We start from the raw sequence: 19,044 nt of genomic DNA, 5'->3' as shown, positions 1-19,044 counted from the left end.
ATCTGCTGTCCTAGATACAAACTAGGTGCCTGGCACTTCCCCAGTTTTAGCACCTAACGCCCTGCTGGGATACCCTTAGTCCTGTGCGGACAGGAACAGTGGGTCACCTTCATGGCTGTGGAAGAACACTGATATTTGAGAGGGGCTTGTAGATCTCATTAAAGGCAGATGGGCTTTAAGATGAAAATTGAGGGTATGTGTACATTCATGCAAACACAAAGTTGTGTGCTCAGTCTCCGTTTTTTAAGTGTGATTGGAATGCAGAAGTCACGCTGGCTGATTCTTGTTGTTGGGCCTTGGAACTCTGCTCTAGAGTGACAGCTAGGGACAGCCTTTCTTTTAGGACTGCACCAACCCTGTGACTCAGGCCCTTCTGGAAGGGCCACATGGACAGACTTGCTCTGAACAGGGGCTCAAGCAGCCTGGGCACGGTCCCCTTCCCAGAGAAGGTGACAAACTAGAGTGCCATCCTTCCAGCTAAGACTTGGTGTGTCCCTGTTCACAGGGGAACTTGTCTGAGATGGCGCAGGTACGGCTCCTGCCTTCCTCACACCAGGGCTTGATGTGAGCATTCTTTTTCACACAACTGTGACACTAGCTCTCCTCTTCTCAGTGGGCTCCAGAGCCCACTGCCATTGTGGGTCAGCTCTCTCTCCATCTTTGCAGGGCAGGGTAGTGGTGTCTAGAAATGGCATGCCTTCTGCCTGACTCTCTCCTGTTGGCTATAACTCAACCATGTGACCCCACCACCTACCTGCATGGGAGGCTGGGAAGTGGGGGTGTGTCACACAGGGAAAAGGAGATGGCTCTGTCAGAACTCACAGAGTGGTCTTTGCCACCACATGGGCTATCAGCCATCCACTTTGTACTCTGTAAGGAGCCAGTGCAGGTGGCTCCCCCACCCGTGATCCCCCCTCTGGTTTCCAAAGTAAGATTCTGTAAGGACACTATGTTTTCTATAGAAAAGTCTGGCCTCAAATGAACTTGGTTTGAGTGGAGTTACAGAAATGTGTGTGTGACTGTGTGTGTGCACACATACATATGTGTACATATGTATGTAACTATGTGTGTGAGTGTGTATATGTGTATGTGAGTGTGTGCATGTATGTGTGTACATGTATGTGGCTGTGTGCATGTATGTGTGCGCTTGTATGTGACTGAATGTGCACACATACATGTGTATACATGTATGTGACTATGTTTGTAAGTGTGTGTATGTGAGTATGTGTGTGTGTGCTCGAGCACACACATGTGTATGTGTGTGTGAGTGAGGACATGCATGTATGTCATAGCACATGTATGACAGTTAGAGGACAGCTTCAGGCACTGGGCTTTCTCAGTGCCTTGTTAGAGGCAGAGTTTCCCTTTGCTGTTCTTTGCTGCCTGTGGCAGGTTAGCAGGCCCTTAGACTTTTGGGAAGTCTTTTCTGCCTTTCATCTCCTCTCTGTGGGAGCACTAGGATTACAGATACATGTCATCGTGGCTGGCTGTACATAGGGTCTGGGGATTTGAACTCAGGTCCTCATGCATGTGTGTATGCACTTTACCGCTAAGCCATTTTCTCTGCCCCGTAATTTTTTGTGTGGGGTCTACCAGAGCTTTAAACATATTGGTCATAAATGTACACCTGAAGGAAGAATGTTTCATATATCCTGAACTTACTAAGAGGCATTTTAGTGAGTACTCTGCAGGATATAGTTTGGAACACACTGATCTAGAAGTCTCTCATTTTTATGAAAACATTGGCTTGAAAAAAATTTGCCTAAGTTTGTGGTTTCACCAAGTTTAGTCCTTTGGTGGATCATGGTGTCAGAGGCCCAAAGATGAGTCTTTATGGGATGTGAAGGGGGAATCTGTTGCTGTGGCTAAATACCTGAGAAAGCCATCTGAAAAGTGAAGCCAGGAGGTCAGAGGTCACGGCCTATGGTGTGGCTCCGTCATGCTGCTTTGAACCTATGGAGAGGCAGAATTTCATAGCAGGATCATATGATGGAGAAAAGCCACCCACCCAGGTGGCCAGAAGCAGAAAGAAAGAGAAAAGGGTTGAGGTTCCAGTTTTCTTCTCAAGAACCCATCCTCAGTGACTCAGTTTCCTCTGGGCAGGCTCTGCCTCCTCCTAAAGGGCCCACCTTCCCTCAGTGGCATCATCAGCTGGCACCAAGCTTTCAACACATACAAATAAAACCAAACCATAGCGTTCTGTCTCTTCCCTCTTTCCCTCTTTGCACCTTCTATCCCATACTCTTCTCTCCTCTCCTCCTCCCCTCCCTCCTCTCCTCCTCCCCTCCCTCCTCCCCCTCCTCCCATTCCTCCCCCCTCCTCTCTCTCATCCCCTTTTCTCTCTCTCTTCTTCCTCCTCCTCCTCCTGCTCCTGCTCCTGCTCCTCCTCCTCCTCCTCCTCTTCACTCATTCTTTTGATAAAGCGTCTCACTCCATGACCTTCCCTTCTGCCTTAGCATCCTGGGTGCTAGACTCACATAAGTGAGCTGATCCTCCCAGCCAATCTCTCTTTTTAAACCTGGCAAAGAGAGCCTGTGAGGATGGGATCTGTGTCTTATTATTTACGGTTGAGTATAGTTCCCAGCGTCTGCTCCCTATGTGACTTTCTGAATGACTGTACAGTATGATACATGCCTTCCTGGGTCATAGCTGGACACTTTGGGGTAGTCTGCCTGCACTAGGCCTGTCGCCCAGGCCTGCCCATCTGGCCGAATGTAAAATCTCTGTTTGTCTGCTTACAGTTTTATGGCTGGCTGGCGGCACTGGCCATAAATCAAGGTGGTTTGAGGGTTAATGCTGAGCTTAGACAGAATCACTCTCAGGGAAAACTGGAGCGGGTTTTTTATTTGAGCTACAGGCACTGGTCCTATATATATATAGCTTAAAATTTAATTTGGTGTGTAATTGGGACTAGCTTTTTGGAGCCCTGGGTTATGTGTTTTGGAGCAGCTGAGAAACAGGGGCGAGGCAGGGCAGGACATGGTATGTTAATTGGTGGCCTCTGGGACCTGAGAGAGAACGGGATCTAAGTCCCCAGTTAGAATGAGCTTGGCAGTTTTATTTGAGTCTGAGGGGGCATGTATTATGGAGACCACTGGTTTGCACCAACTGGAGCAGGTTATTCACCGTCCCCAGCATGCAAGAGGGACAGAAGATAGAAAGTAGCGGGGCATCCTGAGAGAGGATGTGTGAGCTTGCCTGCCGGGGCTTGCCTGCACCCCTTTCTGTAGTATTTCTGTGCCGTTTGGCCTGTGGTCCCTACGAGGGTTTCACATTTTATTACCAGTCTCGATAAAAGGGACTTGGGTCAAAGCAAATATTCATGGAGGAAAAAACAAAGGAAATTAAATGCAAAATCATGACTGGTGAGTAACCACACAGAGGCCTGCCTGCCTTTAATACTGCCAGAGCCATTGGGGGAAGTAGTCCGCAAGAGTCAGAACCGAAGGACGTCGGCCGGGTATTCCCAAAGCCTGGCCTCTCTCCTGTTTAAAAAGAAATTGCCATTTAATTTGTTTCTGAGTTTTATTTCTCAAGTGAACCAGCATGGGGTCCTGTAATGAGGTTGTGTTTCTGGGAGGTGTTGAAAGACAGGAAGAGGAGGAAACCACTGAGCAAGGCCGGGTCCCATCTGGAGCAGGTACAGACCTCTTCAAGTGGTATGGGCTCTCAAGGAGTCAGCACTCAGAGTCCAGGAAAGGAGGTGGAGCTGCTTGGGGCTGTTGTTCATGCGCTGCAATGACCAGGAGTTGCCATTGGGTGACATTGTCATTCCCAGTAAACCAGGCACAAGGGGCCCAAGAGAGGGAAGCAAATCTGAGCCAAGTAATTGACTAAGTGTGTCTGAAGTGTCCCAGGAATAGTCCTAAGGACAAGAGAGTCTGAGCATCCCAGGGACTCAGATGCAGTTGAGCATCAGTATCTAAGGGGGTTGGTTCCATGAGCCCCAAGGGTACCAAAGTAGTTAGATGCTCAAGTCCCTTGTATAAGGTGGTCTAGTGTTCCTAAGGACAAATGCATCCTCATGTTTTTTGATCAGCTCTAGCTGGCTTGTAGAGCTTAGCACCCTATATGTGGGGTCTAGTCCTTTTACTGTATTGTGGAGACAAGAAAAAGAAGCCTGTTTGTGTTCAGGATGGATGAAATTTTAAAAATATCAATTTTTAAAATGTGATTGAATCCAAGAATGCAGAAACAGAAAAACGGACTATGTGTACATTTAGGTAAGAGATTTCTAGTCCAGGGAGCATTAGCAAAAACCTGGTGATCGTCTCTGACAGGAAAAGTCTCCTCTACCTAGTGCTGAACCAGTTTTCTGTACAGGATAAAGCAATTTGTGGCAAACAGTGGCTGGGTGCAGGAGCAGGCACAGAAGCATCCCACCACACTGGCTGAAGAGTGGCAGAGGTCTTGACCTCCAAATCACCCTCCCACAAGCTCTCCGCCGCTCTCCTCCTGGCTGCCAACTCATGTTATAAAAATAACCGTGGGCTCATGAGGGTGGCTAAAGGAAAGCCAATCTTAAGGTCTGCTCCTGTCTTAGCCTGATGCTGCCAGCTGGGGGACCCATGAGTCCATTTACTTGAGTGTCTTTGGTGCACCTGACATGTGTAGGCAGTATCATTTCCCCGCAGCCCTAGGAAGGAAACATTGTCTCTATAGACAACAGCTTCTAATTGTCCAAGGTGGCCCACAGCAGCAACACTGTTGTGTTTGCAACACTTATGAACCCGGACCTTTATCCGAGAGTCTGGGATTCCATTCAGGTCTTGCCCTAACTGGCCCATCCTGCTTTCCATCTGTTACCAGCTTGCAGCCCTCCCCCTTATGTAGCAAGGGGCTTCATTGCCAGGATGGAGTGAAGCCCTCCGTGGTGTTGTAAGGACACAGCACTAATGCGTTTGATGCTTCCTGCTTCCTGAAGTAAATTTCATGGCCCTATTACACTGACTGGGAAACAGAGGCCATGGGGCAGATCTGACTTAATCCAAGGTCGCTTGGAAGGGAGAATCTTCCCACACTCACTGAAACTCATCTGTGCTGCACTGGAGCAGATCTGGGATGGTCAGTCACCTCAGAACACTTCCCATCCAGGGCTTGCTCCCTCAGCACTGCTGACATTATGGACCCTGCAAGTCTATGTTGAGAGGTTGTCCTGGGCATCATGGGATGCCTGAGCAGCTCTTAGTCATGAGAGACCTGCAGCCTGCCCTCAGTTGTTCGAATCAAAATTACCTCCAGCCATTGGCGTGTGTTCCGGGAGTAGTCGCCTTGGTTGATCACAGTGACTGAGAGCCACACCCGAAGGATTCTAAACCTCATCAGATGTTTCTGGCCATGGGCGTGGCTGAGGGACACCATCAGAGAGGAGAGCTGGGACACTAAGACCTAGTTTGATGAGGAGCTGATGCTCTGTCGGTCTTGTGAGTGTGTACCAGAACTTCCAGAAATGATGGGCAGAGGTGAGCATCAGCCTGGAGCCACGGTGGACTGAGTTCGAAGCCTGCAGCTCCACTCAGTGGCCATGGCACATTGGCTACTTGAGCCTCCCAGTCCTTCTCTGTGACCTGCATAGTTCCTGGCCAGATTTTCCCCTAATACTAGTGACCCGGCAGGCTCCACAATCCCACCTCTGACCCTCTGTAGCAGCCTCTGTGACAGTGGGAAAGCTGGTCCGTGTCTTCCGAGTGGCACTACAGGTCTCCCCTCTGGACTCTGTCCTGTGCCAGCTTGGTTCAGTTCCCTCAGCTACCTCCATTTAGGTCGCTCAGGACATGGAGTGAAGCAGGGACATTATAGCTAGTGCCCTCTGTCTCCTCCCTTCTGTCCAGCAGTGCCTCTGGCCTCAAAGCTTGCCTCCCCACAAATTTTTAGATCCATAGCCTCCACCCCCACCCCAGTCCAGAAACCTCTCAGAGGCTCAGACTCCTCTGAAACATAGGAATTCAGCAGTAAAGACGTCTGAGGTCATTATCAGGAGAGCTCAGGGGTGAAAGAGAAAGTGACTCTCGCCTGGTGCTGCCAAGCCGCTCTCTGCGGGCTACTCTTATTGAATGGGCTTAAATGATAATAAGCCTGAGTTTATGGTTATGGGTCCGAGGAGCCATGGATGGCTGCCGGACAGTGGTTCTCAATCTGTGGGTCACGACCCTCTTGACAAACCTCCCTCTCCAAAAATATTTTCATGATGAATCATAACAGCAAAAATTATAGTTATGAAATAGCAACAAAAATAATTTTATGGTTGGGGTTGCCACAACACGAGGAACTATATTGATGGGTCACAGCATTAGGAAGGTGGAGAACCACTACCTCAGGAGCTCTAAACATCTAGGACTTCCCCACTAGCCTAGCATACCTATTAGCATTCTCTGTATCACCGGAAGACCAAGAGATCACCTGTGGCTATCTCTTTTTCCAGGACGTAGGGTCTTTCCCAACCACTAAGCAGGTGAGGTGCAGGTTCCCAGGCCTCTGCCTCAAAGCATAAGCCTGAAGGTCTTCAACAGGGTCTAGGGGGTGAAACTCAGTTGGAAGACTGCTTGCCAAGCATGCATGAAACCCTGGGTTACATCTCTAGCATCACAGATGTCAGGTGAGGCAGTGAATGAATGCCCATTTCCTCTATTCAAGGTTATCCTGGGCTACATAAGGAGGTCAAAGCCAATTGGGGATCTGTCATAACCCTATCTCAAAAGGAAAAAGCCTTTGGCTAGAGAAATGGCCCAGCGGTTATGAGCGCTCTCTGCTCTTACAGAGAACCATAATTTGGTTTCCGATACCCAAGTCAGGTGCCAGCTCCGGCTCCAGGGGATCTGATGCCCTCTTCTGAGCTACTCAAGCACTTACACATGTAGTACACACTTAAAAAAAATGATCTTTTAAAAAAAGTTTTGAATGGAGCTCAGAAGTGAGGATCTTTTTTTTTATTAAAGATTTATTTATTATTATAAATAAGTACACTGTTGCTGTCTTGAGACACACCAGAAGAGGGTGTTAGATCTCATTACAGATGGTTGTGAGCCACAAGTGGTTGCTGGGATTTGAACTCAGGACCTTCAGAAGAACAGTCAGTGCTCTTATCTGCTGAGCCATCTCACCAGCCCCCCCCCCTTTTTTTCCATGCTGTCTGTGTGTGCACATGGCATGCTTCTATGTATGTCTTCTCTGGGCATAATGAAGTTTAAAGAGATTTTAATTTTCTCTCTACTTTTTACATTTTATAGTGATGGTATAATTTCTATCATATAATTTTTTTAAGATTTATTTATTTTATGAATGTGAGTACACTGTAGCTGTATAGATAACTGTGAGCTATCATGTAGTTGCTGGGAATTGGATTTTTAGGACTTCTGCTTCCTCTGATCAACCCCGCTCACTCTGGTCAACCCCACTTGTTCCAGTCAGCTGCTTGCTCCCATCACTCCAGTTGGCCCCACTCACTCCAGTCAGCTCTACTCACTAGTCCCTGCTTGCTCCGGCCCAAAGATTTATTTATTATTGTATATAAGAACACTGTAGCTGACTTCAGACGCACCATAAAAGGGCATCAGATCTCATTATGGGTGGTTGTGAGCCACCATGTGATTCCTGGGATTTGAACTCATGACCTTTGGAAGAGCAATCAGTGCTCTTTACCCACTGAGCCATCTTGCCAGCCCATAATTTTTTTAAATAAGTACCAAAGCCATTTTATTTCCCCCCTGGGCTGGAAAGAACAGAAGTATTACAGAGAAAATCCTATATTTGAAGTAAAATTTGGAGAAATATGACTGTAGAGACAGAAGAATACAAGTTTGATGGAATCTCTTTATTTTAATCATTTCTTTTATTTTTGAGATTAATATAATTATATCATTTTCCCTTCCCTTTCCTCCCTCCAAGCCCTCTCATATACCCTGCTTCCTTTCTTTCAAATTCATAGCCTTTTTTTCTCATTGTTGTTGCATACATATATGTTATACACACACACACACACACACAGAGAGAGAGAGAGAGAGAGAGAGAGAGAGAGAGAGAGAGATGTTCCTAAATATCTAAGACAACTTTCCTCATTTATACAGTGTTACTCATAAGTGTATTTTCAGAGTTGACGATTTAGCACTGGACAACCAATTGCTGTGCTCTTTCCTGGGGAAGACGATTTCTCCCCCACTGGGCTTTCCTTGGGTGTCTGTAGTTCTTTGTGTAGGGTTGAGGCCTTCTGGGCTCCTCTTATCTCCTCCCCCTGCACCCACATGCTGGGGTGAGACTCAAGACTTGATGGGTGCAACTTCTCACATTCCCAGGAGATACAGTGTAACAGCAAATGCCACACTCTCCCCAATCCTGGGCTCCAACAACCTTCCTGGCCTCTCTTCCGCAGTGAGCCCTGATCCTCAGGTGCAGGTTCATGTTTTGGAGATGAACCATCCGGACTAGGCTCCACAGCTCTGCATTTGATTGGTTGTGATTTTCTGTAAGAGATGGTCCCTTGGTTAGGGGTGAGGACTACGCTTTTATCTGAAGGAATCTGTTTTAAGTCCCAGAATGTGCCCCCCTCTCTGAGGTTTCCAGCTCATAAGCCTGCCTACCCCTAGGGGCCTGAGGATGAGGGAAATGGCCCACTTTCCATTTCCAGATAATCTTTTTTTTTTTTTTCAAAGCCAGAGGCAGAATTGCACCTGGGAATTTGGGCATGTGGCCTTGAGCTGGACAGCAGGGCCTCCCCTGTCTCCTGCCTCCTGCCCCTCCTTTGCCCAATCTTTGGGGCCTGGTGTTCTCCTCCCCCTCACCCCCCGGCCAGGCAGAGCTGGGATGGCAATTTTACAGTGCTGTTATTACTTCATTGCTGCCCGCACGGGGCCCCTCAGCCACTCCGTGAGCTGGCCAGACCTCGCCAGGGAAACTGTTTCCTACGCCTTTACAACGTGAGAGGAAGAAAGGGGCCGTTCGATTTATGGAAACTATATAAAGTTTATGGAGTCTTGGCAGGCCAGAAGTAGGAATGCCTGCAGGAAGGGGGGGCACATTTGGAAATGGAGACAGCCATGCAAGGGCAACGGGCCTGTGTCGAGACACTAGACAAAATCCCTGAGTTCAGGGTATGCTGTGTAAGCCTGGGGCCAGGGAACCTGGCCTGGAGACAGCAAATGTCAGGGACAGGCTGGGTGAGCTTGCTGAAGGTTGTAGGGTGACATGAAGCAGTTGTGCTGGGCGGGCTGAGGTCCCCTCAGCCTCTTCTGTGCATTAAGAGATGTGTCCTGGTTTTAAGCACTGAAAGTATGCTCTTCGTACCTATTTCAGTTTGGAACTTGTCTGATATCTGGGATCATGTCTGTCCATCCCCTGCTAGCCATCACCATATGCCTCCTGTGGAAGATGATTTATGCTTAGGTTTACCCATAGGTATTAGTGGGAACAGAAGAAAAGCAACCCCAGGGTTGGTTCTGAATCAGAGCAGGGTTTGAATACGCAACCTTTGCTGTCAGGAGTCCCCTATGTCCCACTTCTCCTGTAGAACCCTAGAAGAGTACGCTATGGAATACAAAGTCCTCTGTCCCTATCTCTGTCATCCTGGGCACTTTTAACCCATAATTCCTTTCATTTGTACCTCATGGTAGCTTTGTCTCTCCTTCCTACTTGTCTGTGAATTCTTAGAGCGCAGGTTCTGTGAATGCTTAGTTCTTCATTGCTGGCTTTGCCCAGAGAGCCTGGCATTGCTCCAGTGTCTAGGAATCTTTGTATAAATATCAACAAGGAGTGTGGATGGATGGGTGGGTGGGTAGATGGATGGATGGGTGGATGGATGGATGGATGGATGGGTGGATGGGTGGATGGGTGGGTGGGTGGGTGGGTGGGTGGGTGGATGGATAGATGGGTGGATGGATGGAAGAATAGATAGATGGGTAGGTGGATGCCATATTGGACAGATAGGTGGTAGATGGATAGACAGATGGAGGAATGGTAAAGTCCATGATCGGAGATACATGACTGATTGGGTGGATAGATGAGTTGAGGGCGGTGTGTGGTTGTGGATTGCTGGGTGGATGGGTAGATGGGTAGGGCACATGTAGACCAACAGACACTGTACACCCACATCTACATGCAGTTAAGCTGTGAGTTCCCTCTCTGCCTCCTTACTAAATGCTTTTCTATTCCAGGGACTATACTTTACTTTGCTCTCTCTGAGGCCAGCTCGGGAAGCAAGCCTGGGTGTTTGAGTGCGTGCGTGCATGTGCGTGTGTGTGTGTGTGTGTGTGTGTGTGTGTGTGTGTGTGTGTGTGTGTAAATACTTTACAATCCCCATAAACTTGTTTAAAGACAGGTGGGGGTGAAAGTATAAACTTGGCAGCCTTTGGGGAGGGCAGTTTGGAAGTGGCTATTAAAATTTTAAATGTGCCTACCACTAAGACCCAGCAGCCCCACTTTGAGCTGTCAAGGATGAGAAATGCCTTCCCAGGCTTGTGCACAAGGCTGTGTGCTGGGGTGCTGGTGCAAGGCTGCTCATTGGTCTGTCACTCCTAATGGTGGCAGATTAGAAGTAGTCACAATGTCCACTGAGCAGGGGATAAGTAAGTACCCTGGAAAACTCTTGGCCACCAAAGAGAACACGGTAGATCTGTGTCCAGAGGTGGAAAGCTCTCAGATGGTGCTTGAGATAGGACACTGCACGCATTCAGTAGTCCCTGGGACTCAGCCGTCTCAGCAAGTGTCTCCTGGTCCTAACTTTTTGGTCAATGTTTCCTCTCCCTCTCCAGGAAGCACAGCCTGCTGGGATTACATCTTTCAATCTCATGCCTGCTTGTCAGTGACCTTCTTTAGGAAAGGAGACAAATGAGAGGGGACAGCAGGTACAGGCATAATTACTGTTTGCTGGCTCTTCAATTAAAAAGCACGAAAGGCACAATATTAAAATCTGATTTATAGGGGCTACTATCTGCCTAATAGCGTGGCCAGGAGCCAGAAAAGCACTGGAGTCGTTACGGAAAAGCAAGCCTTTTTTCTCCAGCAGCAGACAAATTGGCTCTCATTTTCTTCTTGCTAAGGACAATGAATGAAATGTTTGTTGGCATCTACACCATGCTCTCCTACTGTGCTGAAACCCAGAACTTAGTGACCTGGGAATAACTTAGACGACGCCTGGCTCAGTACCTCAGGGAAGTTTCCTGAGAGCCATGGTGGCTGGACACAGAGGTGGCAGCCACCATAGGCCACCATGCCTCAAGATAGAGATTCTGGTACGTTCCCTCTCAGAGGAGCACCATCTAGTCTTTGATGGGCCTCCTAAGACCACAGTGCTTAGGAGGGAGGGGAAGAAAGCATGGGGCATTTAGCTCCCAGTTCATTCATCTGTAAAGTGTGTGTGTGTGGGTGTGTGTGTGGGTGTGGGTGTGTAGGTATGTACCCATCCAGGTGTATACCTAGGTGTGCACATGTGGAAGCCAGAGGTGGTCAGCTGTCTTCCTCTACCGGAAGTCTGACCCTAAGACTGGGAGATTATTTCTCCAACACCCAGCATGTCCCAAAGCTCCTCCCAGTTCCTAACCATTGGCTTCATCCCTCCTGTCCTGTCTCTCTGAAGGAATGCTGGATTACTGATGCGCTCTACTGAGTCTGGCTTTAGCTGGATTCTAGGTATCCTAATTCTGGTCCTCACGCTGGTGTGGCAAGAGCTTTATCCACAGAACCATCTCACCATCCCACGGCCCTGTACCTCTCTCTCTACCTTAGGCAGCCGTGAGATCCACTGCCTTGTGTGACCGTTGTACTTACAGCCAGGTGATCGAACATTCATGATCACTCTGTATTCATGTGGTGCTTAGAACCCCAGGCTTGAGCTAGAAAAGTGGGATCCAGTGCTACATAAGCCCCTTGTGAGAGGAGTTCTGCTCGCTCCCGCTGGAGGCCCTGTGGGGCTCAGTCTGCCATCTGTCTACATGGAATTTCCCTGGGAAGGGAGGGCGGGATTTTGCCCATGTTTCTTCCGTGCCCTGGTTAATGGCATTTCTTTGTTTACAGTGGAGAGGGAAAATGTGCAGAAGAGGACTTTCACACGATGGATAAACCTACACCTCGAAAAGGCAAGTGGGGTCTGGGGGCTGGTGAGTGATACAGTTACCTATATTCACATGCAGCTACATGGATGGTTCCTGTATGGTGGCAGGGAGGAGACATGACTCTCTCTCTGTGTCTCTCCCTCTCTGTTTCTCTGTGTGTGTATGTGTGACTTTCTGTAGTATATACTGTGTATATATATGTGTGGACATGTCTGTGCTCATGTGTGTAAGTGTTCATGTGTGTAAATGTTCATGTGTGTAAGTGTCCATGCATGTAAACATATAGAAGTGAGCCCCTCAGAAGATAACCTTGGTGTCAACCCTCACCTTCCACCTTGAGAGACAGGGTCTGTTGTTCACTGTCCTACACACCAGACTAGCCATCCCATGAGCCTCTGTGGATTTGCTTTATGAGGCACCTCCCATCTCAGCTTCGGGGCACTGGGAATTACAGATGCACTCTACCACATCTGGGTTCTGGCTGTTGGGACTCTTGGTCCCCATGCTTCTATGGCAAGGCCTTTGTGCCCCGTGGCTCTGAGCCTTTGAGTCTTTATGGATGTCATAAAGACTCACAGCTGTCCATTCTTTGTATGGGGAGCACGGAGAGCAGACACAGCTGTTCTGTGATTACCGGCAGAACTGGGCAGGGGAATCCACGAGTGAGCAGCAGAAGGCATTCCATGAACCACTGCAGTGTTTCCGTGGACAGACGCCCTCAGTCACCTCCGGCTCAGACACTGTCCAGCTGCCCACTCTGGAGCTGTTAGTAGCCATTCATAGCCATTTGAACTGACTTAGGCAAGGCTAGCCAAGTCACTTTAACATTGTTGTTGAAGTGCCATCAGGCAGCCTACTTCATGCCTGGACACTGTAAGTTTCCCTGGGATCTTCTCATATCCCAAAGTAGACTGTTGACATAAGGATGGGGTGCCCAAGGCCTTTGTGAGCTCTTATACAGCTTTGCTGTGGCTCTTCTCTTTCCCATTCTAATACATTTTTATTTTTATTCATTTATTTATTTTAAAGATTTGTTTTATGTGTATGAGTACACTGTAGCTGTACAGATGGCTGTGAGCCATCTCGATCCAGCCCCACTTGCTCCAGCCCTGGCATAATTCACTGTAGCTGTCTTCAGACGCACCAGAAGAAGGCGTCAGATCTCACTATGGATGGTTGTGAGCCACTGTGTGGTTGCTGGGAATTGAACTCAGGACCTTCGGAAGAGCAGTCAGTGCTCTTACCCGCTGAGCCATCTCGCCAGCCTCTTTATTTTTATTTTGTGTACATTGGTGTTTTGTCTGCGTGCATGTCTGTTTGAGGGCGTCAGAAGACTCCAAACTAGAGTTACAGACAGGTGTGAGCTGCCGTGGGGGTGCTGGGAATTGAACCCAGGTCCTTTGGAAGAATAGCCAGTGCTCTTAACCCAAGTCATCATCTCTCCAACCCCAACTCTCTCTCCCTTTATTTCTCATGTTCTTTGACCATGCCACTTTGAGTAACATTGTGTCTGCAAGCTGCTGCTCCTGCACACTTAGCTCCTAGGCAACCCTAGACAGAAGACAGAGCTGAGGAGGAGAGGAGAGAAGGGGGGAGCAGGTAAAGAAGGGGGAGCCAGCAGAAACTCGAGCTCCCTTGCACATTACCTGGAGCTGCGAGCCCTGGGAATCTAATTGTCCTAAGTCAGAAAGCATTGAAGAAAAAGCGGGGCTCCTGGCTGAAGTGGCTCACTTTAATGCTTGACTGTGTTCCAAGCTCCCATCCTTCCTGAGCTCCTGTCCCTCCTTCAGAATGGATGGCGTGGCACTGCCACATCACCCAAGAGCATCTTGGAGACAAGATGGAAAGTGACAAGGGCTTACACTTGAAGCATGATAAATCTTTTGCGGGTTGTTTTGACTCACAAAGCGAAACATTACAGGGTGGTGGGGGTGGTGGGAGGGGTGGAGATGACAAAAGGGGAAACCAGTCTCCAAACCTGAGCTTGATGAGCCCCTAAATTAATGCCCGATGCATGTCAGCCTGGCTGAGAATTCCTAGCAGGGGCTGCGGGGTAGATCCAGAAGGTCTTTCTTTCTTTTTATAGTAAAAATAAATAAATACTGAAAAGAGCAGAGAGTGGTGTAACAACTAGTGCCCCTCACTCACCAACCACTCAGTGGGAACCCCTGTGAACAAGAGCACACCATGTCAAAGACATTCTCCTCGGCCGGGCTTGCCCTTGTCCCTTTTTTGGGAGGCAGGTAGGTAGCAGGTCGCACCCATTCTGAAGATAAATCAGACAGCACCTGAGAGTGATGTGGCTCTCTCGTTAGCAGAGAGAAATTAACAGCCCCGTTTCCAGCCCCGAGACTTTACAAAACAGCCTTTAAGCCAAGGAAACCCAGGAAGTCCTTGGTGAATTGGGCTTAACTATAATTTGAAGGCTGTCAGGAATATTTACTGAGTCTCTGGCTTCTGGAAAAAAAAAAAATCCTTTAATTTACAGAAGGCGTTCAATCATGCAGAAAGCTCTTGGGGAGGTGAGGGGGTGCTGTGGTTCCGGCCATAGCAGATTCCTGAAGCCTGGGGAATGTGGGTCCAGGGAGTGTTTGGGCTGGAGTGGGTTCTTACCCCCTGCCACCCAGCTGTGGACTCTAGCCAAGGTCGTGTTTGATGCCGCTGCAGAGGCCCTTCCAGAAACAGCCGATGGAAATTAGCCTTTGGGTTTAAATCCCAAGCCAGACTCTACCTCTGTCAGGCGGGTAACTGGAAATTTTGTTAGCCCATTCATCAGGGGTGCTGGGGTCTCTTAAAAGGAAGCAGTCTGCCAGGCCTGGAATGTGCCCAAGGCTGCAAGGTTTGCAAAGAAAATATCTTGCTTTTTGGCTCAAACTCACTGGCGCCCTCAGGGCAATGCCCTTTTTGTACACCTGTAGCCTCATCCTGTATTTTAACTAACCCTGGCAGGGGATTGGGACTCATATAAAGGGTGAGGAAATGCTAATGTTCTAGTGTTAATAAACAGTAGAACATAGACCCACCAAGGGGCCAGGGAAGGAAGGGGCTTTCCCAGAGGAGAATGCTGACTGAGCTAACGTTGTGTGTGTGCTGGGGAGAGCTGCCTCTGCATCCTCTTTCCCATTGTCCCTGGGGTATAGGAAGCACCCAGTCACTCCTCTAACCTGGACAAAAGTAAGGGGGAATTCAGATCAAGGCTGCAGGAGCTCACGAATGCAGGCCTCTGGTTCCTGCTGCATGATTCTCTGATGCATTCAGTCCAACCATTGAAGGCCAGATGTAGGAAACAGGATTTTACCAACTAGCCATGTGATAGTCACCCAGCCTCTTTGAGCCTCAGTTTCTCCAAATCTGAAGTGAGGGCTTCCACTGGATCCTTTCCCGTGAGTCTAACAGACTTAGAATATGCTTTATTGCTGGATTTTTTGATGTGTGTGTATGTGTGTGTGTGTGTGTGTGTGTGTGTGTGTGTGTGTGTGTGTGTAGAAGATAGGTGCAGGTGTAGGCCAGAGGTCAGCCTCCAGGGTTGTTTCTCAGGAGCCCCCACCTTGTTTTTTGGACACAGTTTCTCGAGACTAGGACTTACTGATTCAGCAAGGCTAGCTGGCCTGCAGGCTTCGGGGATCCTCTGGTCTCCACCACCCTCCACTGGGATCATAAGCGTGTACCACCATGTCCAACTTTTTATGTGGGCACCAAGGGATTGAACCTAGGTCCTCATGCTTGTGCAGCAAAAGCTTTATCAACTGAGCCATCATCACCCTTGGACCCAGAGTTTTTCATGCTTTCAAAGCCTATAATGGCATGCCATTTCTTTCCCCTCTCAAACAGAAACCTGAATGTGATCTAGTCTTGCAGTCTGAGATCTCATGTTAGGTGGGCTACCAAAGCCAATTAATCAGCTCCTTATTGCTGAATCTCTCATATAGCTCTCCTGCCAAGCCGCCAGCCTGTTGACCCTTCGACTACAAATTTCACTCTTGAGTAAGAACTGTGTAGATCTCCCAGGTCATTAATTGGCTTCTTTTCCTCCTGTCCCACAGTGTGACCCACCTCTAGAAGTTACGGACCTGTTTGTTGATATTCAAGATGGCAAAGTCCTAATGGCTTTGTTAGAAGTCCTCTCTGGGCGAAATCTGGTATGTTGTTACAGCAGGGTTGGGGGCATTACAAACAGAAGGACGCCAAGGTTCCGTTCTTCGAATTTGGGCATCAAATTCTTTCACTGTGACTAAATGCCACAGGTTGAAAAAACAAACAAAACAAAACTTTAAGGAAGAAGAGACTTAGACTCTGGTTTAGGACTTAGGCTCATGGCTCCAGAGGTGTTTGTAGCTTTGGGCCTGAGAAAAGACACAAGAATGTGTAACAGGGAAACTTCTCATCTCATGACAGCAAAGAGAAAGGGGCCAGGGATCCCAATATTATCCTCAAGGACACAACTCCAAAGATCTAACTTCCTCCCGCCAGGCCCCACCTCCGAAAGGTTCCATCAGCAGGCAGTAGCCGCATAGCCTGGTGTGTCTAGGCCAATGGCACACAGAGCCTTTAGTGTGTGGGCCTTGGGGGAGCGTCCCAGATGCAACCATGACACGGGATGTAAATGCATGCACATATCCAGACAGGGCCACTTGATGGGTATTGGGAAATGCTGGGGGATGACATTCCTTTTTCACATAAAGTGGGGTCAGGAGAGATGGCTCCGCAGCTAAGAGTACTTCCTACTCTCCCAGAGGACCTGAGATCTCTGCCCAGCACCCAGTGTCTCACAGTGGCCTGTAACTGCAGCTTTGGAGGATCCAGTACTTTTTCTGCCCTCTAAGGATTCCTGCACACGTGTGGCAGACACATGTGTGTATATATAAATAAATTGAAAATGGTGACATTAAAGACACTGGCTGCTCTTGCAGAGGACCCAGGTTCAATTCTCAGCACCACATGGCAGTTCACAACCATTCATAACTCCAGCTCCAAAGGATCTGATGCCCTCTCTTCTGGCATCCTCTTATTGGCCTTTGTGGGTACTGCATGCACATGGTACGTATACACATGAACTCATGCCCATAAAATAAAAATATGTGACTCTTAAAGAAAATGAATGCTATGAACGATGGTAGCTGAGTGATATCTGTTTTTCTTACTCATATAATGGGGTATACACAGAGAGGTCAGAGGACACCCTGGGAAGTTAGTTCTCTCCTTCTTCTTCCATTGGGCTCCTGGGATCAAGCTCAGGTCATGAGGCTTGTGTGACTAGCACATATTAGCTACTGAACCATCTTGCTGGCCTATATCTGTTTCAGTTTGTTGTTGTTGTTTTTTTTTTTTAAAGCAAATGTATTTTAGTAGGTAAATTAGTAAATGATTAGCCAGTGATTTCAGTGAGCCTGTGACACCTAAGACCTGAACCTGGACCATTCAAGTTAGCTGGCTCAGCATTGTGCTAACCAGAGTGACAACTGAGAATTAGGGAAAGCCTTCCTTTGGCTGCTGGATAAGAGTAAATAACCTCTTAAGGCTGGGAGCACCTGTTGGTATAGCAAACACAAATGTCCCCAGGCACTTTCAGATGCCCCCCACCCCAGGTGGCAAATCAATCCAGTCCAAGATGCCAGTCAGAGGGGCTAGAGAAATGGCTCAGTGGTTAAGAGTGACTGTGGCTCTTACAGAGTTTGATTCACAGCATCCACAGCATCAAGTAGCTTATGACCATCTGTAACTACAGCCCCAGAGGGTCCAACGCACTCTTTGGGCCTCCACTTCTGCTGGTACCCATGTGCACACACTTAAGTAAAAATAAAATCTTTTATTTAAATGCTAGATGTTTACATTGAGAAACTGGCTCTAGGGTTGAGTGTTTGAGTTGGCCATTTGGTGGTCCCTTAATGCCTATGGTCAAGAGACAGACGGTAGTCTGCTCTGGATGTGGCTTTAAAAGCTCTACTTCCCACCCGGCCTGATGGCACAAGCCTTTAATCCCAGCACTCAAGAGGCAGAGGGAGATGGATTTCTGAGTTCAAGGCCAGGCCGGTCTACAGAGCAAGTTTCAGGACAGCCAGGGCTACACAGAGAAACCTTCGCTCAAAAAGCAAAACAAATAAAACCCATGACTTCTCAGATCACTGTGGCTGAGACCTGCCACACCCTTCTCACCTGGGCTTTCCCTCCCACGAAGTAGAAGATGCCCATGAGGTCACTCAAGGGAGAAAGCTGAGCAGAGCTGCGCAGGGCATTCCCAGCAGGTCTCAGTGAGCAAGCTTCAGGGATCCCCAAAGGCTTTGTAAGGAAGCATATCCCAGTCCCTTGTTCGTGTTCTCTGTAGACGGGCTCCCACTTTGAAGCCAGGGCATGTAGCCACAGCTTCCATAGCCTTCGCCTTTGACCCTGCAGCTCAGCAAAGAATGGTTTTCCTCCACGGCAAACTAGGAGAGTGCAGCAGGTCTTTCCCGGTGGAATTGGCCTGTGTGGGAGGAGATGAGCTCACTGTGGTACCCTGTCAGTCGGGAATTGAGATGCAGCCTGCAGCTGGTTTGGGGGTGTTATCCCTAAAGTCCCATCTGAAAACCCAGTCACATCCGCAGCTATTGGGGAAGCTGAGCTGAGTGGGGATGGGACTGCAAACTGGATTCCCTAAGCAAAACTTGTGCTATGAGACCATGTGGGTTCGGGGAGGGCGGGGATGGGGGTTAACAAGCCAGGAGCTGGTTGGAGAGAAAACTAGACACATTGGTCCCATGTCAAGATTCCCCATTTACCAGCTCCAGAAAGCCAACTCTCAGGATCCTAGCATCACAATGACATTTGGATGCCTCCATTATGGGTCTTTTCTCTTTCATTCATCCATCCATCCATTCATTCATTCATTCATTCACTTATTCACTTTACACCCTGGCCACAGACACCCCCCCACACACACATACTTCTCTTCTCCCAGTACCATCCTTGCAAATCCCTCCCTCTCCCATTGTCTCCTCCCCCTTCTCTGAGGAGAAGGGGAAGACCCCCC

The 19,044-nt window shown here is 48.5% G+C and overlaps 1 protein-coding gene across 8 annotated transcripts in view; it reads left to right on the top strand.

The window, feature by feature from the left end:
- Positions 1 to 19,044, top strand: part of Clmn (calmin) — a 94,874-nt gene that overhangs the window by 51,068 nt on the left and 24,762 nt on the right. For 7 of the 8 annotated variants that reach the window (XR_004114122.1, XR_004114121.1, XM_031355544.1 and 4 more), the window contains 2 exons: positions 12,001 to 12,062; positions 16,082 to 16,177. Coding sequence is in view for 6 of the 8 variants with exons in the window: in XM_031355544.1 (XP_031211404.1) it covers positions 12,001 to 12,062; positions 16,082 to 16,177 (158 nt within the window). In the remaining 2 variants the exon portion in view is untranslated. Of the gene's footprint in view, positions 1 to 10,739; positions 10,833 to 12,000; positions 12,063 to 16,081; positions 16,178 to 19,044 lie in introns of all 8 variants that reach the window. The other variant, XM_031355545.1, reaches the window with a different exon arrangement.

The sequence above is a fragment of the Mastomys coucha genome, unplaced genomic scaffold, assembly GCF_008632895.1.
Source record: "Mastomys coucha isolate ucsf_1 unplaced genomic scaffold, UCSF_Mcou_1 pScaffold6, whole genome shotgun sequence".
Taxonomy (NCBI): domain Eukaryota; kingdom Metazoa; phylum Chordata; class Mammalia; order Rodentia; family Muridae; genus Mastomys; species Mastomys coucha.
Note: the sequence above shows the minus strand (reverse complement) of the source record. Positions and strands in the feature narration are given on the sequence as shown.